Raw genomic sequence first — 23,756 nt, forward strand, 5'->3', positions numbered from 1 at the left:
ACATGTGAAAGTCACAGTCACCACTTGGGGCTAGGGCCACTTCTATTTTAAATGCACGCACCATTCCATGTGGGGTGGCAAGGAGGAGCCACTGGAGCCACCCGGGTGTAGCACCAGTGCAGCCACTTCCACTGCCTTGACGCCCAGCTCCAGAAGACCTTTGGCGGCTTCCAAGGCGAGTGGGCACTCCCTGCAGAAAGAAGAGCACAAATTGCCATCACCAACACTGCTGTGCACTGCAGTGCACATGCCCTCAAAGACAAACAAGGAGGAACCTTGGCAATTTGTTCATCTTGCCAAACTGAGTTCAGTTGCCAAACTGAGTTCAGTTAAGCACATATTGCTTAACTGAAGTGAAGAGCATACACTGGATTTATGTGGAACTAGACTAATAGTACAGTCAGCTGGTCGATCATGAGCACCGTACAGTGTTGTGGTGGTGCGCTTTAAATTCAGCAGGTTGTAATCAAGCACTCAGAATGCATTTGCCCGATTCATTCAGAGTACTGGGCTCCAGCTTAAAGTGCTCGAAGGCACTCATCTTCGAGCTGGGAACACAACCAATATCTGATAATTCCAGTCACGTGGCTTCTCCAACTGCTCTTAGAACAGCAGAATATTTTGGTCCGGCTAGCTTTCTTTTGCTTGACTAGACTATAATATGCTTGAGCTGTTCAACTCATTAAAAAGTTCAGCCTGCATTCTTCGAAGCAGCTCTCTCTCTCTTCCTTTTTCTCCCTTTATTAGAAGAAATCCTTTACTAAGTAACTTTTTCTTTATCGTGACAACTCATTTCTTAATCAGAGTTATCACTTTGCAACATGACCATAATAATCTCCTTAATCAAGCAGGGTGCTTAGAGGGACCCTAAAACGATTATGACAATTTTGCACAAATGTACCGAGTTGTTAGGGTAGGTCCTTCTGATCATCAAGCTACACACATTTAAGCGCTCCATGTAAAGCGTGTAATTTATTACGTACATTTATAAGGTTTTAAAAATGTGCATCACTACCGATTACAATGGCGCCGCTTCCCCAAGTTTTCAGCTGCTCCGTGCCCTGCTACATAGCAGGGCCGTGTGACGAGAGTCGGGCAAGCTATCAGGTTGGCCACCCACGTTGCGTCATCAGGAATGCTTGAAACATGCTTTTAGATTAGGCTAATTTTTAATGGCATACGTATGCAAAGTAATTTGTGTATCCTCAAAGATAAGTACACAAATATAAAGGATCTAGACGTTTCTTCAAACCATTGGCCCACTTCCACCCGACAATGAGGATTGAATGCTACGACTCTGGCAACGGGGCAGCCGATGGGACGTGGAGGGGCTCTCACGTGAAAATAGGAGCAGCGATGCCATCTTTGGTGGCAGAATGGCACCAGCACTGTATCACGAGCGTCTTGCACTGCCAGGTGTGTGCACGGAGTAAACTGCAGCGACTACATGCTGCAGAAGATGCGAGCGCTGCACAGCACTGTCAAGACAGGTCACGAGCATTGTTGAAAAGTAAGGCGTTTTCAGAGAGCCCTGTTGCATATGTCATTTGCCCAGATTGATAGCCGAAAAATATTGTAACAAGCTGAAATTCAAAAAGGAAATTAAGCATGTTTTACAACGTGTCATAATGTCTATCAGAACGGTGCCATCTTGAGTCGGACTTGGAGTAGTGGTACCATCTCTGCCTCCCATGCAGAAAGTGTGGGTTCGATTCCCAATGGATCAATGGAAGTGCTTTTTTTCTTCTTCGTAATGTCCTTCTTTTTTTTAGATTCTAGAGTAGCAAAAACACTTAATAAGCCCATTTCACCACATGTACAAGTTAGCGGCAGTGCTTTCTTTTTTTCGCTGACAGCTACAAAGAAATTTTACAAGTGTAATATAGAGACAATAGTAAACGTATATATTAATGTCTCTTCGCTTCATGTAGCATAAAAGAAAGAAAGCCAGCGAACGCTGTCTGTAGTGCTGCCGCATCTGCCACGCGCAGTTCGTCTTTAAATTTCGCTCCATGTATCCAAGGCTTATCAATAAAAACTGTGCAGGAAACAAATGTGGAAACACAATCAGTTCAAAACAACCAGAAGTAGACAGCACTTGCGTCGCCACTTGAAGGAGGCGGGACATAGCGATGTCTGCACGGTGTAAAAGTTGAGGGGAAACGCTATGGCTTGAGGAGAGGGTAATGTTACAGTAAAACCTTGTTAAACCGTACCCAATTAAACAGTAGTTTCATTTTAAAAGTAGTAAAGTCAAATCCCTGACTCAGCGGCCATTGAACATAATGTGCTTTATATCCGCATAAACCGTACCAGCTTATTGAATACGTATCGGTTCACACGTAGTGTTTCCACTTTTCGTCGCGCAAACACGGCGGTGTGCTGATTACATCGGGCGGCCCGGCAGACCAACAAGCTTCAGAGATCGGAACAACAGCCTCCAAGTACCCTGTGCGTTTGCACGCGAAGCCACATCAACATCATTTTGGCGCCATGCCAGAGAGCATTGTGGCATCATGCAAAGGACTCACATCATGCCGAAGCCCCGATAAAAGAAACACGCCGGGAGCTCAGCATAGAAGAAAAATTGGACATCTTTCGTGCTACCAAACGTGACACGAAGAAGTCAGCGCTGGCACGCGACAGGGATCAACTGTTGACTACGGTGTGTGGCATTTGGAATACTAAGAAGGTGCTCCGCAGCGCTGCTGCGACCACGAAGAGATGTTGGCTACCAGGTTCTACTTTTTGCCATCGTTGCCTCTGTTGTTGCCGAAGTGTTGACTATTGACAGTGATAAGGACGACACGAAGAGCAACAGCACAGGCAATTCAGGCCTGATAGTGGCAGAAGTTGCGCATTACGTCAGTCTCGTGAATTCTATCGTTGCGACGAAAACAGCCCCCCCCCCCCCCCCCAATGATAAAGGTGCCCCGCGATTTCTGCAGTGCAACTGCCCGCATGCACGGAGAAGATGAATGCTAATGAGGAATCTGCCATGCAAGTGTTTGCCGAGAAGAGGGGGCTGGCTGAAAAGCTGGCTCGCAGCCTCAGTAAGTTTGAGGTCGCTGTTGTCGCTGCTAGGCCACCGCGGCATCAAACGAAAGTAACACTTTTGTTGCGCGAAGTGAATAAATACTCCATGTTCTTTTTCCCCTTTCAACGCACTCTGAGTTCCGTTTTTGAGAGGTAAGTGGGCGATCTCATGCTATTTCGGTTAAGCAGTGCTACTGTTTAGCACATACTTTTTCCGAGCTCCAGCCAACTACGGTTTAACGAGGTTTCACGTACTCATACCTCTGTTATTATAGTGCGCTGACATGAAGTTACTGTGAGAAAACATTTCTTGGGAGATCTGCAGGAATAACTCATGCGCTTGCCTTTTCTCTCTCTCTCTCTCACACACACACACACACACACACACACACACACACACACACACACACACACACACACACACACACACACACACACACACACACACACACACACACACACACACACACAAACACAAATACTCCAGTCTTAATGAGGATGACAGAGTCTGTCTTGAGGTCTAGAGTATGCACTCAGGCACAGGCAGAATAGTCAATCACTACTAGTCGATGGTAAGATAAAAAATGGTGGTGTTTCGCCTGAAAGGCAAAGCATGAATAGCGATAGCAAAATATGAGACAACACAAAGTAAGGGCTGTAGGTTTATCAGCCACATAAATTGCAGTAAGCATTCACTAACTAATTAAAATTTAACAAGCGTAGCATCACGTGTGCGCAGGCAAATATCATCAAATTTCACTCAATGAACGCAGACACTTGTGGTCACAACCAGATGCACTGCCTTGATAATCTAGATCGGTCGCTGCACACCAAATATCTCTAACCCCGTCACGAACATGCCGAGCAAGTGCCAGAAGGAGAAGACGGATGGGGGTTTGGAGACCAAGCCAGTCACACACGGACATGAGACGCAGGGCTTGGTGAAGTGCACTAAGAGTACTCATGCGGGACTCTCGGGCTATGGGGCTTTCCCACACGGCACATGTGAAAGACAGGAAAGTTCCCTGCAGCAATGCGCACTCACTTGAGGACCTCACGGTAGCAGGTGATGGCTGAGCGCTCATTGCCGCTCTGCTGGTACAGCTGCCCCAGGGCCATGTTGACCCTGCTGCTGCGTTGCTTGCCTGGAATGCTCTCCAGCTGCAGCCACGCAATGAGATGTGATATAAGATGGCGAGGAAATGAGCTTGGAGGTTAAGCAACTTGCGATACATTGCAATGCGAGCTGGACAGCACTAACCAATGCGTTCATGCAATCGTTGCAAATCATCTGGTGTGATGGCAGTGCATTTAGACGCAACCTGTAAGCATGTGACTAGTGCTGCTGACTGTCAGTCAGAGGTAGCTTTGTATGAACAAAATTCAGTTATTCTATGCTACATAACATTTTGACCGAAAGTGCGGTAGTATGCTGCTGCCAGCGCAGAGCAGTGGTGGCAGCAGCAGTCATATATTTCTGTGAAACTATGTCTATGGCACATAAAAAAATCTCACTTTGCTGTTGATTACTAAAATTACACTTTGCAAGATAGCATAGAAAAGGGAGTGTCTGGTAAGACGTGACATTCATCAAATATTCCTGTTTTCTCCTCCCATGTTCTTTTTACCCAAGACCTAAGTCAGCTTTCCCATAGCCATTGTTTAGAAAGAGGTCTAGCTAGGACTAACAAAAGGGAACATAAATTCATGTATAAACAACATTCACGGAGAGTATTTTTTTCTTCATTTTATTCTGGGCTGTATTGCGCCTGGTAATTGGCACAGTCCTTTCAAGTTAATAAATTTTAGTTGTTTGAGCAGACACAACAGTGAGTTCTCCCAGCAACTCTCACAACAGTGAGGACAATGAGCCTGTCCTGTGGCTGCGTCTCTAATAACCAACTGCCTTTCATCTGTGGTTACCATTAACCTCCATTATATCCTTTGGGGTATACCTGGCTGCATAGAAGGATTAGGGACTGTTAATCCTCACAACCTAGAGATAGGTCGTGAAAAAAAAAAATGTATTTGATGAAATATTTAATTCGCCATAATGATGCTGACAAAATCGACGTTTTCAGCTGGTGTTACGCACATAGGTTCGTTGCCAGCGTGCACGTCACTTGTGCCGTATTAACACAAACACTGCGTTAACTATTAGCTGTACCAAACTTTGCACACTAAGGAGAGTTTCACCACTGGCCAAATAGTCCAGCATTTTCTAGAAGTGAGAGGAGGAGACGCATTACCTTGCATATTGCAACAGAAGGCCTCTTTAGACCAAAGCAACTACATCTGACTCTGCAATAATCTTCCAGAGGCAACTGCTTATATGTGTGGCCATGATACGCTCTGCGTGCAACTGCAATCTCCTTACACCTAGCATCACTCCATGACGTACTTCCATAAATCGAGGTGTATTCCGAGTGCTTGTGTCAGTTTTGGAATTATAGTTTTGATGTTGTTGTTGCTGTGCTTATTTCATTTGTACAGCTACACCACGGTTTGCACCTTTGTGTGTATCCATACTTCTGTGTATATCCCCCTTACTCTATGCTCCAAACAGAGCCCGTATGGTACAGTCGACTCCCGTTAATACGAAGTTCACGGGGACCGCAAAAAACTTCGAATTAAACGAACTTCAAATTAAGCACAAAATACAAAAAACAGCACTTTATTTGTGGCGAGCTCGAGTATTTTCTTTAAGAAAAATAGTCGGTCATCTTGCTTTGCTTCTTGCCGAATCGTGCTACTGAAAGCAAGTTCTGCAGGCTGTAGATGTGGCGGAACGCTTCTTCAGCGTTACCTTCAGCGGCAAAGAAGCGCTCCGCAAGAGCAAGGCCCGCAGCTACATCGGCAGCCTTAGGTTGCGGCTCGCCTTCAACGTCATCGTCGCTTTCCTGGGTCGCTTCCTGGGGCCGAATAATCTCTACAATTTCGCTATCCGTCAGCGCACCGCACGTTTCGACCGCCTTGTCTACGGCGACGTAATCTTCAAAATTGACGTCCCCGAGAGCATCACCAAAATCAGTGCCGTCAAGCTCGCTTGTTGATGCTTTCTCCGCTGAAATTTCAGAGGCATCCTCCGAAGAAGCTGCCACAAAACCGCAAGCCCTGAAGCAGTTTGCGATTGTTTCTTGCTTCACACGATCCCATGCTCACGCCAACATGTGGATGGCACTAAGCAGGCTCACCTCGTACTTTGTGGAGCTATCCATACACAAAATTATGCGCTCGAGGAGGTGCCGCCTGTACAGGACTTTAACATTCTTGATGATGCCTTGGTCCATTGGCTGCAAAACAGCCATTGTGTTTGCAGGCAAAAATGCGAGGCGTATTGCACTCAAGGCTGGCACATTCACGTGAGCACTGCAGTGATCGACAAGGAACAACACCTTGCGGTTCGAAGCAGCAAACTTGCGGTCCAATTTGCTTATCCAGCTCTTGAAGATTTCGGCCGTCATCCACGCTTTTTTGTTCGCCTCATAGTCCACAGGCAGCGTCTTCATGCCTTTAAAACATCTCGGCTTCGCGGCTTTTCCATCCCGATTACAAGTAACCGACATTGTTCCGTGCCAGTAATGTTTGCCGCGATCGGCACCGACACTCTCTCCTTGCTGCGTTTGCCCCCAGCACAGTCGTCGTCCTTGAATGTCAGGGTCTTCTCTGGTAGAAGCCGATAGAAGAGTGCAGTCTCATCTGCATTGAAGATTTCTTCCGGTCTGTATTCGGCGAGATATTCACGCAGCTTTCCGTCCTTCCACGTGGCGCATGTTTCCTGGTTAACGGACGCCTTTTCACCACACACGCTCTTGAAAACTAGGTCATGGCGATCTTTAAAGCGTGTCAGCCATCCATCTGACAAACGAAGTCATCGATCCCCAACATTGCTGGAAGCGTTCGGGCTTTCATCGCAACGATGTCTCCGCTGAGAGGAAGTTTGCTGCTCCTGGCCTCCCTAATCCAAACCAGCAGAGCCTTCTCCAACTCTGGGTAAGCGCCGGTGCGCATTCGCTTCCGAGAAGTCTTGAACTTGTCGTTCTCAAATGCATCCACTATTGTGCGCTTGTTCTTGATGTAGTTAGAGAGCGTGTTCGGCTTGATCCCGTGCTTCCGCGCTTTGTCTTGTTTGGCGGCACCTCCCTTCTCAACTTCCTTCAAAACCTCGACTTTCGTTGCCAGGTCGAGTGTGCGATAAGAGCCACGGTTTGCCATGGTTATAAACTGCGCGACTAGGTACAAGTCAATTCCGAATCACTCGTGGAACAACTTAGCCTACGAGCTTCCCGCGCAAAGGCGCTCGACCAACACACGCCTCGACGTAACGCTGCGCACGCTGCAAGACTAATCTCGCACAATCTCGCCACTGCCAGTATGCAGCGCTGCGTGCACCTATGGCACCTGCGTGGCCTCCGCGATCAGCTCCGGCCACGCGCGGCAGCCGCGCGTGGCCTCCGGCGGGAGCCGCTTCGCCTCCCGCCGGAGTTGATCGTGGAGGCCACGGCAGCCGTAGCAATGAATAATCGCGCCGCTCCGAGAAGAATGGCGTTGCGGGCGGCTGCGGTGGCGATGACACCAACGCGGAGCACGGAACTGTTGCAACACTTGAAAAATTGCACATTCTACCAAAGAATGACGGTCACCTCGAGGATCCCGGCTGAAAATTAACTTCCAATTAAACAATATTACTGGATGAGGACTTCGAATTATCGAGCGATTTCTTCTATAGGATTACATGCAAAACTGACGGGACCAGCACTTCACTTCTAATTAACCGAAAATTCCAATTAAGCGGCTTCGAATTATCGGGAGTCGACTGTATGCTGAATAAATAGTTACAGGGCTTAAACACATTGCTTGAAATGTCAATACTGCCGGCACCCTAAGCACTTTCTTAACTCTGATTTAAAAGCCAGTTTTCATCACTAAAACATTTTTCTGCACAAGTCTTGCACTACTTAGGACTTGTAAGCCTCAACTTCAGAACTGCCTACGTATGTATATGCCGGACTGGCTACACAAGATTGAGAGACGTTCCGCCTGATGTGTATGCCCTGCGACGCCGTGGTAGGAACGAAAAATTTTTCCGAGCCTGCCAACTCTTTTGAAGGAAGTGCAATGCATTGCTGCATGGCTTGGTGCATAGTACCGATAGCGGGCACTGCACAAATCTTATGATCTGAAACTTCCATTACTATGTTCCAAATTTCTGAGCTCTTTGACCATGCCCGACGGCACATGGCACAACCTACGACTGACCGAAGCGTTGCTTGCATGGTGCATTTGTTTTTAGAGTAAAAATGTGATGCACGATTAACTCCCACTCCCACAACCGACGCCGAGAACAATAAAGTGAATGAAATGCAGTGGCATGTCTGAACAATGTTTTTCTGGTTACGAGAATACATACATAACTCACCATAGCAAGAAAATGATTTACCCCACTGACGACAGCCTTTGAATTTCCCACTGTAAGATGAATTTGCAAGCAGATATAAAGCAATGTATTTTTTGCACGGATATGTTATTTAATTGAAAACATCAGCATTGGATGCATGTGTGATAGCTTGATTATGTCACACTGTCAGTGAGCTGGTGTGTGCAGAAGGCGGCACTTCTCTCACCGTCATTCATGGAAATGTGCACCGGCATCGCGACACACTCTTTCTTTTCTCTCATCAGAATCTGGCTGTAATGTGGCTTCTACAAAGGCACGCGCCAAAGGCGACAGCCTGCACTGTTCATAAATTGCACCACGGGCAGTTAGCCCTGACATCAGCTACGGGCTCCCTGTATCCTGCCCTCACTCTCGTTCCAGAGTGCACAAGCAAGCGCAGTGTGAAAGAGAAAAAGACAAATTCCGTTACTGACATTTGCTGCTTTTCAGCAACGCAGTAAGCACACGCTGAGAATGAGTTCCCCTTTTGCCAGTTCAGCTCCGGTTCTTCCAAGACTCACTTTTGACCTTTTGACTAGCCCCTGTACGCAGAAAGATGTGCCGCATGAAGCCAGGTCGGTGAAGAGACACGTCTGACACGTCCTCGCATGACACAACCTAGCCTTGATAAAGGAATGGCAGGGCTTACTGCTGCCAGCTATCTGCACATGACTTTGGGTCTGGTATACGAAATGTTCCAGCAATTGTCAAAGGTCAGCAAAGCTCGAAAGTGCACTCCCAACTAAAATGTACATAAGCACAAACCAGTGGTGCTCTGAAAAAAAAAAAAAAAAAAAAAAAACCCATTTTGCATAACCTTAGCGACAACAAGGTCTCTAACGCCTTTCGAGTGTCATGCACTGGGTCGTGAACTTTTGATGAATAAAGTTCGCTTTGTTCATTAAAAGTTTGTGATCCTGTGCTCCACTGTACCTGAAAATGCGAGCCTTCATTTAGCACTTTTGTTACCGTGCCTATAGAACACAACCAATTTGATAGGCAGTTTTCCTACATGCTCTTAACATTTCCATTGAAATTGTTGTACTAGCAAAGTCTGAAATGATGAATGAATGTTAACCATTTGTTAGATCTGACAATTTCCGACAGATTGGAGAGCCTTGAAAAATAAAACTGACTGGAGGTACTGCTTGATAAATTGATAAAATTATGCAAAATTTTCATTTTGGTCAACTCAACATAATTTTTAAATAACAACAGCAGTGAATACACAAAACCTCCTCTCGGGTTGCCTAATTTTCCAAACAAACGTCTAGGCTGTTTTAACGATGTCTCAGCCAATGGTAGGCGCTCAAGAGTGTGAATTATTCTGATAATTGCGTTCAATTACTATCAAGTGCCACTTTATTTTTCTGACTGTGGGTTGCTTCTACCAATCAGCATTTTAACAATGTACAAATTATTACGAGCAATTTCTTTCGTCGTGTGGGGTTCTAACTTACAAAAAAGCATGCAGTCGATTTCAGAGCAACCTTCAACTGAATCTTGAGTAGTTTAATATCTTACATTTTCCCAAGTGACCTTCGGCTGAATTTTGTTTAGCAGTTTAATATCCTACATTCTGAACAAAGCCTGTACAAGTGCCTTTATTCATTACCGTACAACATTGTGCAGCACTCTACGTTACTGTAAGTCACTGAACAAAGCACCTGGAGGCTCAAGCACTACTTCAACGCGCACTAGACCAATTTTATTGCACAGAAAAGCTGATTGGACGTGATAATCAAGTGTGAGGAGGCTTCTGCATGCACTGTGACCTGACAACCATTGCTTCAAGAGCCTAAAGAATGAAGTAAAAACAAACTAGGTGCCTGCTGCAATGGGCAAAAACAAACACTCCATGTACAATAGGAACTTAACCATTTCTACATTTGTAAAGCTACTGCCTTCCGGCATAGCATTATTACTACTATTGATGCCAACAGCTCTTCATAATTTTTTTCCATGAACTGACTTACAAAAGTTGGAAACTGTTATCCAGGTGCATATTTTGTCATTTCCATTTTTTTTAACTCTCAGTACTCATACTAGAAATAGCAAATTACTACTTTCATTCATGTTCCTTGAAGTGCTTCTTTGACGTTTCAGATGAGAATTCTTGAACTGAACAGTTATTGCTGGACAGTTATTGCTGCTATACATTTATTCAAAACATGGGTGACCGGGCTATAACTGTATGCATAATACGCTGCGACTACCACTTTTTGAAATAAAATGTTAGAACATAAAAACACCAAAAATGGGCACACATTTAGTGGTTATGAAAGAGCTAATGATTCTGGGCAGAAGTACAGGCATCAGAGTGTAGGAGTTATTGGGAAAATTTCTTATGCAGTACAAGTGGGCACAAACCATCGAAGCATATTTTATCCAAGTCAAGCAATAACTTCCCGGCACACTTGCCAAGATATGCTGCTGGGAACACTTACTGATTAGTTCCATTAGTTAAAGCTATGAGACATGTGGGTGTTGTGATGTTGCACTGACTCCAGAATCAGACTGTGTTACAAGTAACATTAAAAATTGGTGCGGGGACACTGGTATAAAGATCGGCCCACCAAGTCGCCATGATTGTTTGCATCACCTCGGGAATGGGCCTGGTTTACTTGGCCAGACAAAGTGGGGGAAGAGGCAAAGAAAGCTTTCCTTCAATAGACAAAATGGCCGCATCAGTGGTAGAAATGTATCGCTCTTTGGAAGCGAAGGTCTGTTCTTTCAATGTAGTAATTATTGGCCACCTACACGTGTGCATGTGTTTATAGTCTAAAATTCCTGTCATCAAATAAACTAGTTCAGAGAACTGTCCAATGTCACTGACACTGCTCCTGCTGTTAATGTCTTGCTTACAGTGAAGCTATATTGCGCAAGAACAATTTCTACGAAGATGAAGATCAGTTCTGTGAAAATAGCATTAAAAGTGATAGCTAAATATGGATTGATGCAAGTTGCAACCTGTCTCATACTGCATCAAGCCAAATCTTCCAAGTAAATCCAAGAAAAATGTCAACGTTTATTGTTTTTAACTGCTTCTGTGCTCTTTCTGTTTGCTAAAGCCCATCCAGATCACTGTACATAAATTGGCACTTGTCCCGAGATGACAACACGATAAGGCACTGCCGTCTCATCTTCAACTTCAAGCGCAGGAGTATATTCACTCTCACCAAGGCCAGTCTCCACCGGACCACCTTCAGTCTCGTTGAGAACAAGTTCCACAGTAGGTACATTGCCTTGTACATCGGCTTTGAATTCTCTTTCCACAATTTCGCCATGTGATGCACCGGCGATATCTGCAGGCATAAGAGGCGGCGTCGATGGCTCTGTAAACATTACAACTTCCCTAACTGGTGGATGGTCCGGCATCCTCATCTTGCGTTCCAGCCGTGCCCGCTTTTTGCGCAGCAGGCTCCTGGCATGCTGGCACTTCTCCGACAGGCCTGTGCGGGTGGTGCTCATGCCGGAACAATAGATGCTGTGCAGGCGGGATTCCCGCATCTCCACGTAGGGCGGGAGGTGCTCGGCTAAGTGGAACTCCTCGGGCCGCCCGAGTCCGGGACATCGCTCGATACTGTCGAGCCTTTGCAGCAGCGTGTCCGGGTAGTCGGTGCCACCGGCACCCTCGAAGCTGGACAGCCGGCGGCCCTCCAGGTAAACGTGACACTCAGCGTGGTCTTCGTGCTCGCGAACCAGCACCAGCTTTTCGGTGACCAGGCGACCCGGCTCATCTTTCGAGACGCGGCACGTGCTGTACGCTATCACCAGCGGCTTCTCGCTGATCACGTGGCACGCCCACTGGCTCGACGGCAGAGGTAGGTCCTTGTACGGGAACGCCGGCGTAACCTCGTACTTGACGACCGGTTCGGCATCGCTGGTCGCGGGCAGCTGCGTCACCGTGGCTTCGACCTCTGACGCGTCGCCTACAGCGGCGACGTCCGGCGAAGAAATCTTGGCGGAAGAGGTCGTCGCCGACGTTCGCTTGGGTTTGGGCGCAGGCAAGGCTACTCCCGGCGTAACCTCGCACTTGATGACGACCGGATCGGCGTCGCTGGTCGCGGGAACCTGCGCCACCGCGGCTTCGACCTCGGACGAATCGCCTACAGCGGCGACGTCCGCCGAAGAAGTCTTGGCGGAAGAGGTTGTCGCCGACGTTCGCTTGGGCTTGAGCGGAGGCAGGGCTACCCTCTGCACCGGCTTACGACGTCTGGGCACATGGCGCGTGTAATACGAGGGCGAGTCCGGGAACATGGTGGGCACCGCGTCCGGCGTGAGCGACGGCTTGCCGCGCATGATGCGCACGACCTCCCCGTTGATGGTGTGCTCGTAGTAGCGCAGGACAAACTGCGGGTCGAAGTGGCGCTCGCACAGTGCCGACTGCGGCGTGAGCCGCTTTCCGCCGGCGCGCGGTGGCATGTACCGCTGCCAGCGCCGGAACATCTGCTCGTCGCGCGGCATGCCGAACAGCGAGCACCGGCGGCCGTCGTGCTCCTGCCGATGCCGGGTCTTGCTGCACTCGCAGTTCGGCGCAGCACAGTACGTGTGGCGCGCCTTCTTCGCACGGTTGGCAGCTGCGGCGGAGACCGTTTCGGCCGAAGCGCGCACCGCCTTCGGAGTTCGCGCTTCGCCTACTGCTGCGCTTGTACCGTCCATGGGAGGCACGGGTAGACAGCGAGGGCGAGCGGTCACTGATGGTCAAGAGCGGCACACTCGCTTGGTTGTAAGCTCGTGGTTGTCAGTGCGACGATGCAGACGGGGTGACCAAAGCGACGCCATTCCTCACCGAACCTACCGGTCCTGGGCTTCGCGACACATGCGTCCTTCGAAATCTGCAGCACAGACTGCACAACCACAGAACACCTCTACAAACGCACAACTTTTCCGTTATCTCAAACTAACACCGGCCGGCTAGAAACAGCGTCGGTTTCGTAATCGCACAAGTGGCGATAACAACAAAGCAGTAATGACAATTGGTCGACACCTGTGTCGAGAAATTCGTGGTGCTCATTTAAGTGTAACGCACTCTTCTTTGTGTGAAATCTGTTCATAGAGTAGCGTCGCCTGTTGCGGCACCCAAGTGCTGTATTGCGCGCAGCTATCTCCGAGGCATTCGTTTCCACCATAGAGATTCCTACAAATATCCCGCAAACCGCCAAAGACAAAAATGGTCGATAGTCCTCAATTAGTTACATTGCTGCCTACACGTGTCTCGTACAATTTATTAATAATGGAAGCAACGCTCACTCAACGCTGCGCGAGCAAATCATCCCCTAGCAACACCACGCGAAAACACGAATGTTGAGCGCGCGATTCAAACTTGTCACCGCTTGCATTCCACTCGGTGAACATTCCGCTGCATTACGAACTTCACTCACCGCAGAAATCGCTTGTGTAGGCTGCTTCATATTTACGTGGCAGACGTGAATCTGATACTTGATGTCGTTTTCAGATGTAACGTCCTGCAAAGCGAGAAGTGAGTGTCAGATGTCTGCCTCTGTTACAGAGAAAGGGCACACTGAGGCAGTGGGCACTGACCGAGGACACTTACTCCCGATATGATTGACGTGGGCCCTTTGCCCTTCGCCTTAGCCGCAGACTTCTTTAATTGAATAGCCTTCTGGTAGAGTGCCTGCGGAGGACAAGACGCCAAAAGTGAGCATTTTGGTTTGCTTTTGGTGCACCATGTTTTAGTAAACTTCAGCAGCCACCACAAAGCTGAAACGTACTTCAGCTCTCTTGAAATCCCCTAGCTGCACGTAGGCATCCCCGCAGTACACGTAGCTTTGAAACTTTGCCGACACCGTGATGAAGTCGGGGCAGTGAGAGCTGATGGGATGTGCCAAGTTAAACTGAAATAAGACGATCCAAATGAGCTCGACGCAAAATGACGGGGTTTGTTTATGATCGCGATGACAGTTATCCACTTACCAGAGCTGTGACATTGGAGTACAACTTGTTGTCGTACAGAAGTTTGAGCTGGTCGATGAAACTCGTCGCCGCGCTGCTCGACATGTTTGCCTCTCTGAACGCGCACTTCGGCGGCAACTATCGGGTCATAACAAGGCCTATATAATGCACTTTTTCTAACTTTACGGCGCAGGCTAACTTCGTTTTCACTAAACCAATAACTGATCGCGTGAAACGCTGCTAAGCGCAGCTAAATGCTCTAAACGGGCAAAATACACTGCTTGCTGTCAAACATGTGTCGGGCGCGAACAGCGAACGTACGCGAGTGTGTCTGCCTGTGCTTGCGATTTGAGCGCCACCAATTGTCAATAAAAATAAGTTTTGCACCAAAAAAGCTCAAATTGTAAAACTTAAGCTATAATAAAAGAATAACATAGCTACGTGTAATAATATTCTTACATTTGATTTTCATCGTTGCACTGCAATAATCTTTAAAATAGAAAGACAATCCAAGACAAGTCTTTCTTTCGCAGTTCATAATGGCCGCGCACATGTTGGGGTGCTCCAAGTTCAATCCGTGCCGGATGTCGCCTTTCAAGCGCACTTTAAGAAAAAACGTCGATTATCTGTTGTGATTCACGCGGTTCATTATCGAACGATGGCCGACGATGAAGGGGACGACGAGGTTTACGTCGTCGTGGAGCTCACCGGCGTCATAGACAGCCAAGTGATGGACCTGGCCGGCAAACAGTGCACCGTTCTCGGCGTCGACACACCAGAACCTGTGCTGAAGCTCGGCTCGTACCTTTTTACGGGCGAATATAAGGACACCATCGGGACGTGCGTGCTCTTCGAGGAGATCGAAACAGCCACTGGCGAAGACACCAACAGGACTGCTGAGGCCAGTGGCAGTGGCTGCCGGCCGAAACGGCAGAAACCACAGAAAGAGCTCAGGTATTTCGGCAAAACTGAAAAGCGGCTCGACATGAAGACATCTTTTTTGCAAGAAAAGGCGGCCGTTAGGGCTGCCGAATTAATGCGGGAAGCAGAGAAGCCTGACCAAGAAGACTCGAAGCCTGACCAAGAAGACTCGCCGACAAAGATGGCGGTGGACGATAGCTGAGAATGGGTCGTTGTGGGCCTCTGCATTGACAAAGTCCGAACTTTCAAGAATGTGTCTGGACAAGTATCGTGCCTGCCACGTGCGTGCTGTGGTGCTAGCTCCTCAGCTTGTGCCTACCTCATATTCGTCCTGTCAAGTCGTGCGGCGTCAGTGCGCGCGGCGTCAGTGCGCGCGGCGCGAATGTTCGGCAGTTTCAAATTCGTTGTCGAAGTCGTTTCCTCTGCGCTCTGCTCCGCTGTACTTGTGCCCGCCTGAGCGACTGCCTTGCATTTCGACAGTGTTGCGACAGGTCGCGTAAGGCAAACATTCGGCAATGTTTCTACAACGTACGTTATTGTCCCCCTTTTTTACCTAACGAACACCTGACTCAAAGTCTAATGCACTCATCTTCTCGAGAGCTGCGAACCCTGTAAATAGCACACTGGCTGCATTACTTACCCGGTGGCAACCCACAGAATTTATGTCGTGCTACGTCGGCTGTTTGACCGTTAATAGACTCTCTACTTGCCATGCACTTATAATTGTAAAAAAAGAACAAAATGACAGAAGCAATGTGCTTCCCGCCCGACCCTTTCTGCATAGAATGTTATTTCCCTTCCATGCACGGTACGGGGAACACCAGAATGCCTTGTCATACTTATTGTGCGAACTTCGAAGACTACACCTGGAAGCCCTTCGTTTCATGTGGCATGTTATTGTGTGTGGGCAAATTTAGCTGCCTGCTGCAGTGAATGAATGCACCATGCCTCTGGTAACTTGTATATAGTTAGTGCACGTGCCCACATAAGATGTGGCAGTGTACAGACCTTCAAACCAAGTAAAAGTGAAGCGTAGAGAAATTGTGCAGCTAGTGCTGCACATTTTTTCAAGAACATTTGGCAGTACTTTACGCGTAATGTAATGCATACTGCTTCACTTCGATAGTGATCAGCCCCTGTCAGCATCACATTGTCCTTGCTGCCCTTCATGTCAATGTTAATGTATTGAAGTGTGTGACTTGAAGATGATGACAGATAATGTCCTTGCCAACAGACTTATTTTACCATGTGTGCTTTTGCTTGTTTGCTGCAGCGGGACGGCAGCTGCATTCTAGCGTGAGTGGAACGCAAAAAGCACTTGTGTACTTGCATTTAGGTGCACATTAAAGATGCCCAGGTAGTCAAAATTAATTCGTAGCCCTTGCAATCTGTGTATTGCTTTGTAATAGTAATTAAACCTTGTAATTTGATTTAGTTTACCATATTGGCCTGGAGTGAAAAGCTGCTAAATTTATTAAATAATATGGCCACTCGTATTGAGTAACTAATGAGCATGATTTGTTCGCAGTACCCATCCAGAGACAAGTGAGTCCTGCCCAAAACTTTGGGTTCCATTGATGGTAGGCAGTCATAGTAGTGGCGGGGGGGGGGGGTGTGGAATAATGTGAAGAATGCTGAAGTAGCATAAAAGTAGAGAAACACGGAATGCAGTGAATTAGAACCTTTATTAGTGCAAAAAAATGCATTGAGATTGTTTGTTAAGTTGAACCGCTGATCTAAAATGCCAAGAATCAATGCAGTAGAAAGGTAAAGAGCTTGGAGGCACCAGCCACCATTTTGCTTCAAAGGGCACGCGCAAAATTTACTCTACCTCTTAATCCTCTCTCGTTAGCGAGAGGAGAAAATGCTTCAAACTCGTAGGTCGGTATACTTGTTCGTACTTAATTGCACTCGTTCCACGGCAGGTGCGAACATGAAGGGCAAGCAAGTAAGCCAATCACAAGGCACACTAACAACTCATGTCATGATCGTCTCCTTGCTTGTCCTTCATGTTCTCTGGCGCCCTTTTCTTACGTAATTAATCAGTTAGCCCAACAATGCATTTTGACTCATTTGACTACCGCGAGTACGAGTGAGTACAGGTGAGTGTTAGTAGATGTGTGAACAGGACTGAGTGCCAATGAGCGTGAGGGGACATCAATATGAATGCTAGTGAGGGTGTGGGTGTATGAACTTGAGTGCATATTGGTGAACATGAGTGGATTCGTGTATGAATACGAGTGAGCAAGGGCCGAAGAGTTTGAGTGAACATGAGTGTGAATGCATATTCTTAAAAAGGTATTGGTAAGTGAGTGTGAATGAGTCTATGCTACAGCCATTATAATCTTGACTGATAGTTTCGGCAGCCTGCGAGGAAATCGAAAGGAGGTATAGGTATGGGCAGGGATGAAAAAGTGGCGAACAAGAGAGACCAGGTGTTAAGATTAATGCACATTGTGCACTGATACGGCATTTGACATTACATTTCTCTGACACTTTATTCAAATGGCAGTTTTCAATTGCTACAGAGTGCTCTCTCCATTCTCGTACAGTGAAATTCACTTATATAGAACTCCGGGGGGAAAAAGTGCCAGCTAGTTCGATATGGCATATAATTCGATATGAAAGTTTTATTTGACTGTTAAAACACATCCCTGTAGAGACCTCTTTTTTTTTTAGTTTTGAAAGGAGCTTGTTTTACTGGGAGAGACACTGGTTGGCTGGGAAATCAATATTCTGACATCAAATTGCATCCCAAGCGCAAGCCCTGCAAAGATCAGCTGTTCAATGGATGTCTTGATGCGTGGGTGGAAATTCCTGTATGTCGCACACCATAGTGGAAGGAAAGCTCTTGTTTTGTTTCATGGTGGGCATAACATAAAAATAGCTATCTTATAAAGTTGTTTGATGCTGTGTGGAGTTAGATTTATTGGGTAATCATAAAACTTCCCTTTTATGTAATTGTATATTTCACTTCTCAAGACAGCTTCACAATTAGCGGAATTTGTTCTATAAAAGGGATAATTCAATTTAACAGCTTTCAGTTTGATTGGGTTTGACTGTATGTATTCTGCTGCTTGTTTTCAAGCTATTGCCTCTGTTTCAGTGTGCAGTGATGGAAGAGCAAGGAAAACAATGTTCAATGTGATAACATCAATGATGTGAATCACTTTACTGGCTGCGCCAACAGTTCAAAGAGGAAAGAAAGGTGTTAATTCATAATCTACAAACAGGGGGTACTTCACATATGAGCTTTCAGGATATAGTGTTTCCTGAAGGGCCCAGAGTTTTCAGACACTGAATTGATGGGCGTTGTATGAAGCACCTTGTAAAGTACTGCAGATGTAATGTTTAGGATGTGGGTTGAGTCCCCACCTGCAGCTATATATCTTTTCGTTTCCTTTTATTTACCTTTAACTTATCTGTAATCTTCAATTAGACGTAGCAGTTAACTTCCTCTTTGCTTTCTCTGCCTTCACTAGCTCTTATTTAATTTCTTTGTTTGGTTGTGACTAACAGTAAATTGAGCCACTCGGATCTCTATATTCTTCCCGTACTAATAGTGCAAGAGCTAGATGCCCAGGTGGAACAGTCAACGTCTGAGGCTAATCCTGTTTGATGCAGCAGCATCACAATCACTACTGTGCTCCATGGCTTTGACATATCGGGAGTGGGGCAGTTAGTGGGACCTAGTAACTTTCCCTCATGTGACCGCCCTGTGCTGGTGTATACCATTTCACTTTTTTGGCAGATTTGCGATTTCACAACTTGTTCATGCCATTGCCCGACTTCACTCTAGTATGTGCCATTTATGCTTGATGCCAGACATGCCCAAAATGGAACCGGTATCATACTCGTTTCCACTGTCTTCAGCCTGCCGAGCTGGCGGCTTGCATTGTCTTTTAGTCAGCTTTCGCACAAAATAGGAAGACCATGTTTTTCGCTTTCCTTGTTCCCATGCTCTGAGACTACGGTGCACGTTTGGCTCGCATGTCTTCTCATATTCAGAGTGTGTACAAGAATACCAGGCATTTCATTTGATGTTTAACGAAGCTGTTTAAGATAGTGGCACATCTTTGGTGATAGAGATTAAAGGTGTGTGGCTTATAGTTGTCCTCAGTTACAAAGTATTTTTTGTGGTGCAATTATTTAGCTAATTAGCTATAATGCTGCCTTTAGGTGAAACTGACATTTTTAATGCGTAAGCCTTCTTTGTCGAGAACCTCAGAAAAATCTTTCTCTCCCGTAATGCCTTAAATCTGCAAAATAAATGCATAATTGGTCAACTTAACACTCACAATCGGGATAATAGTGTAATAGTAAATGATTGGTAGCGCGGGTAGACATGCATTGGGTAAGGTTAGCTTGACGTTTACTACTCGTTCCACTCAGAGCAGTGCATGCGCACAGCAGCTCAGCAGGAACACTTTTCACCTCACTCAAATTCACCTCACCTGTTGTAATACCCCCCCACGTGCTTGTCGACGTTTGTCTGAATTTGGTGATGTGGGTAGCTTCATCACTTCTTAACCTGTTCAGTCAAAAGTAGTGAGTTACGACCGCCAGATAATTGTTTAGTTGTTTTCGTGCGACTGTGCTGGCTGACAGGCTTGGCGTCCGGCAATATGACCAGCACTTTACACTTAAAGCTTTCGTCGGCCTTCAAAGAAAGTATATTCTGTGCAGGGGTGCGATTTCGACAACCGTATGGCTGGCCTTTTCCTGCATCGCTTTCCCCGCTGAAGGCTTGAAATGCCCATCAAGTCGAATGGTGGGGCATTTGAATATATAGCTCTAAAGGCAGGCCAACAAAACAAATTTCATTCCTTCGAAAAAAAATGACGTCACTTCTGTCTTTAGTGGATATGGCGTCACATTATTTTTTCTTCCGCCGGAAGTAAGTAAGTAAGTAAGTGGTCCTGAACCCTTTTGGCTCGGGGCAGGCGTTTGTCAACGCCACAGGAGATGTTGAAAGTACTAAAAGGAAAGAAAGTAAGGCGTAGAAAGTAAGCAGAGAAAGAACGTAAAACACAGTTTTGTCACAATCACAGTCTGGGAGTCCGTCTGGTTCGTTGTATTCTAGGCATCAGTCGCCTCGGATTTCACCAAAGCCACGACAATCCCATCCGCCAGCCATGCCGGTTCAAGTTAGTGCGTCCCAGCTGCGTCGCTGCCTGGTCGGCCGTCTCTGTTGTAGGAGCTCTTGTAGCTGAGGTGGTCGGCATCAGCGGCCACTCGCTGTGACTGGGTGGCTCTAGCCGGGCAATGACTGTCTGGGGGCTTCCTTCACATATTCGGCTCGCCTGCCCAATCGTTCCCACTGTTCTAGCCGGATCTGGTGTTCCCTCCACATACAGATGGTGCTAAGCCCCATATCTAGGTAGGGCATTAAGCAGTATAATAGCAAGAGCTTGGTGGCGCAACCCACCGCCCCGTTCCAAAGGGGACGCTCATAACATCCATCCATCCATCTGCGGATGAACCGCCATGTTTACCTTGTACTTGGTTCCACCAGAGGGGTCATTGGCGTAGCGTTCACGGCGTGTCGACTTCGCTTCGTCGCTGTTATGGATTTAGCCACCACAGTCTTCGTTGAAGCCAGACACACTGCGCGTCTGTGGAGGCCCGCTGACCCTCCGCAACGGTGCCGCTTAGACGCTGTCTAGTGGGAATGCACGACAAGGGCGTTTGTGCATCTGGGGCGCTATTCTAGACATGCATGGCGGCTGCACGGCCGCCATTATCCGCCATGTTTACTCCCTGATTGGCTGTCGACAAGTCGTGTTTTGAGATTTGTGCCGGGAAGCGGAAGTATTGCAAAATGCAATTTTGCGTTTTCATCAAGATGACGAAACGTGACGTGGAGCTGCAAATTTTATGGACTAATACATTTTTTTTTTGTCGTTGGCAGCTATATTGCGATGTTAGCGCTTCAAAAAGAATATGAGCGGTAGCATGCGCAACCAGTGCAATGCATGTGCAATTGCGCGAATATGTGGTGGCGATCCAAGATATGCGCCATGTCAGCTTGCTAATTGGCTGAAGGAATATCTCGTGAGGAGCGTCACAGGAAGGGCTGTTTCGCAAACGTCGTTTTGACGATGCATGACGTTGCGCTGGGCCGCCATTGCTGAGATTTTCCGCCATAATTTTTGCTGCGACGAGCCGCGCGAATTATGCTAATGAGCAGCCATATGCAATGGCAGCCGAGAGGAATGCGTATCGCCACATTTCCCCCGTCGTTTGGCGCCACGAAAATCTGTTGTTCGTAACGCGTGCTCATAGTATTTGCATCGCTTTCGGGTGGTGTTGGCATTTGTGTTTGGGGCCATCATTTTTTAAAAGAACGCGTTTATACGAAATAATATTGGTTGAACATAGCAAGCTTTCGGCAATGTTGTCCACTTTTCACTGCTGCATTTGTATTGTAATCAAGATTAATGCCTTTTCGCACAATCAAAAGTTATGACAACGGCCTCTTTCTAATTCATAAAAAGAAATGTACGCAAGGCGGCGCCTTGAAGTTTCGATTGATTGATTGATTGATTGAAACTTTTATTAGAAGGGATGGCCCGTGGCCTAAGATAGGGTTGGGGGGTTTGGTGAAAGGAAGGATGCCTGCCTCCCGCGGTGCGAATAACCAGCGAAATGAACAAGAGATGGCAGCGCCGGCGCTTGCGTCGCGCTAGTGGATATCTCTGGCGCCCGCAACGCTATCGGTGATATTCGGCCGTTTCTCAGCCAGCCGAGTCGGGCTGTGTCACTTGCGTTTCACGAGATAGCGATAACGTGGCCTAGAACTTGCGCGCATCACCACTGGTATGTCGCGTATGTTGTCTCAAGCAAAAAAGCGCGTTGGCACCAACATGCGATGACTCATTCCATTTTCCGGGGACACACATCCTAGCTGTTGAAGCAGACGACGGAAGCGAGAAGCGTTTTCGACGGAATAATCATACGCTTTCAGATAGCTGCTTTATTTTTACTGCGGAGGGAAACTGTTTTGCTTTACCAATAACGCTACATTCAGTGCCTTCATTTCAGTTTCTTAAGCGAAACGTCAAGTTGGCGTCACGTTACGTACACTCTAAGAACAGTTTACACCCTTTGGCTTGCCCCTTCTGCCACACAAAAATAATCATCTGCCTTGATGCGTTTCCTTTCTTTATCGCTGCGAGCCCAGAACTTTCCAGTAACGAATGGCATGCGCGTTATCAGCATAGAACAGTTTACACCCTTTGGAGTGCCCCTTCTGATAACGCGCGTGCCGTTCGTCACTGGAAAGTTCCGGGCTTGCAGCGATAAAGAAAGGAAACGCATCAAGGCAGATGACGATTATTTTTGTGTGGCAGAAGGGGCAAGCCAAAGGGTGTAAACTGTTCTTGTGTAACTGTTCTTGAGTGTAAGCAAAACGGGGCCACCAGCGCCATTTTGTTTGCGTCGCGCCAACGTCACGCATCGAAGAAAATGGCGGAATGTCCAGAATAGCGCCCCTGGAGCGATGCATCCTGATCGAAAAAAAAAAGAGTGGAGGTGCCGGGGTTTGAACCCGGGACTTCTCACATGCGAAGCGAGCGCTCTACCACTGAGCTACACCCCCGGGACTGCCTACACTGCTGCTTGTCGCGAATGCATAGGATTTGTGGCTGTTCGCTAGACTGCTAAAGGAGTGCATACGATCTAGGCTGCGTCTGCAAGTACATGTTACGACCGCTACTCGAGAGCGATTGTGTTCTAGGCGCACGTCCTCTGAGACCGCAGCATGGTACATAACGTCACACATACCACGGAGGCCATTGCAGACAGTATATGGTGTTTACGCAGTGCAACAAGTGTCGCTATAGGAACGCGTTAGTGTTTTTTAATTTTTCATTGTTTAACCTAGGTAGGACATTAGGCAGTATAATAGCAAGAGCTTGGTGGCGCTACCGTCCGCCCCGTTCCAAAGGGGGCGCTCATACATCCATCCAGTTGTACAACACAGGTAAACAACGATAAAAAATTGGGCATGGTGGCAACTGCCTTCACCCCGTTTCAAAGGGGACGCTCCTACCTTCCATCCATCCATCCATCCACCCATCTATCCAGTAGAGTTACTGTATATGCCACCAAAATACCTTTGGTAGCATATACAGTAACTCTAGCGTTCAGTAAGCGGCGATTCGTAGATTGGTGGAAGTAGGGAAACGACAAAACGGAGGCTTGCATAAACAAAGTTCACAATATGGGTTCAGGAAGTTTGGTTATGGGAATTCATCGTGGTTTTTTTCCTTTCCTTTTTTTCTTTTTGACATAAGTAGGACATTAGGCAATATAATAACAAGAGCTTGGTGGCGCAACCCACCACCCCGTTCCAAAGGGGATGCTCATAGTATCCATCCATCAACCTTTCAATCAATGCGTGTACTGTGCCGGAGCCGCTGAACAAGATGGCCAGATACGTCAC

At 47.1% G+C, this 23,756-nt stretch overlaps 3 protein-coding genes and 1 non-coding gene across 4 annotated transcripts in view; 1 reads left to right on the forward strand and 3 right to left on the reverse strand.

The window, feature by feature from the left end:
- The window catches only part of APC7 (anaphase-promoting complex subunit 7), a 61,960-nt gene extending 47,230 nt beyond the window's left edge, over window positions 1–14,730 (reverse strand). Inside the window, exons 1-6 of the mRNA XM_075686551.1 lie at window positions 14,411–14,730; window positions 14,209–14,331; window positions 14,031–14,111; window positions 13,858–13,941; window positions 4,082–4,197; window positions 62–190 (exon numbers count right to left, since the gene is read on the reverse strand). Of these exons, the coding sequence (XP_075542666.1) occupies window positions 62–190; window positions 4,082–4,197; window positions 13,858–13,941; window positions 14,031–14,111; window positions 14,209–14,331; window positions 14,411–14,494 (617 nt within the window). The 5' untranslated portion in view covers window positions 14,495–14,730. The remainder of the gene's footprint in view (window positions 1–61; window positions 191–4,081; window positions 4,198–13,857; window positions 13,942–14,030; window positions 14,112–14,208; window positions 14,332–14,410) is intronic.
- LOC142576422 (uncharacterized) lies at window positions 11,482–13,345 on the reverse strand. The gene has a single exon (XM_075686552.1). The coding sequence runs from the start codon at window positions 13,133–13,135 to the stop codon at window positions 11,555–11,557; it is 1,581 nt and encodes a 526-aa protein (XP_075542667.1). The 5' UTR covers window positions 13,136–13,345; the 3' UTR covers window positions 11,482–11,554.
- Window positions 14,731–14,923: 193 nt separating the features above from the next.
- LOC142576423 (general transcription factor 3C polypeptide 6-like) lies at window positions 14,924–16,910 on the forward strand. Its single transcript, XM_075686553.1, has one exon. The coding sequence runs from the start codon at window positions 15,048–15,050 to the stop codon at window positions 15,510–15,512; it is 465 nt and encodes a 154-aa protein (XP_075542668.1). The 5' UTR covers window positions 14,924–15,047; the 3' UTR covers window positions 15,513–16,910.
- A 5,928-nt stretch (window positions 16,911–22,838) lies between these two features.
- TRNAA-CGC (transfer RNA alanine (anticodon CGC)) lies at window positions 22,839–22,910 on the reverse strand. Its single transcript has one exon. It is a non-coding gene; the product is annotated as a tRNA-Ala (tRNA).
- Window positions 22,911–23,756: the final 846 nt, after the last annotated feature.

Source organism: Dermacentor variabilis, chromosome 3 (genome assembly GCF_050947875.1).
Source record: "Dermacentor variabilis isolate Ectoservices chromosome 3, ASM5094787v1, whole genome shotgun sequence".
Taxonomy (NCBI): domain Eukaryota; kingdom Metazoa; phylum Arthropoda; class Arachnida; order Ixodida; family Ixodidae; genus Dermacentor; species Dermacentor variabilis.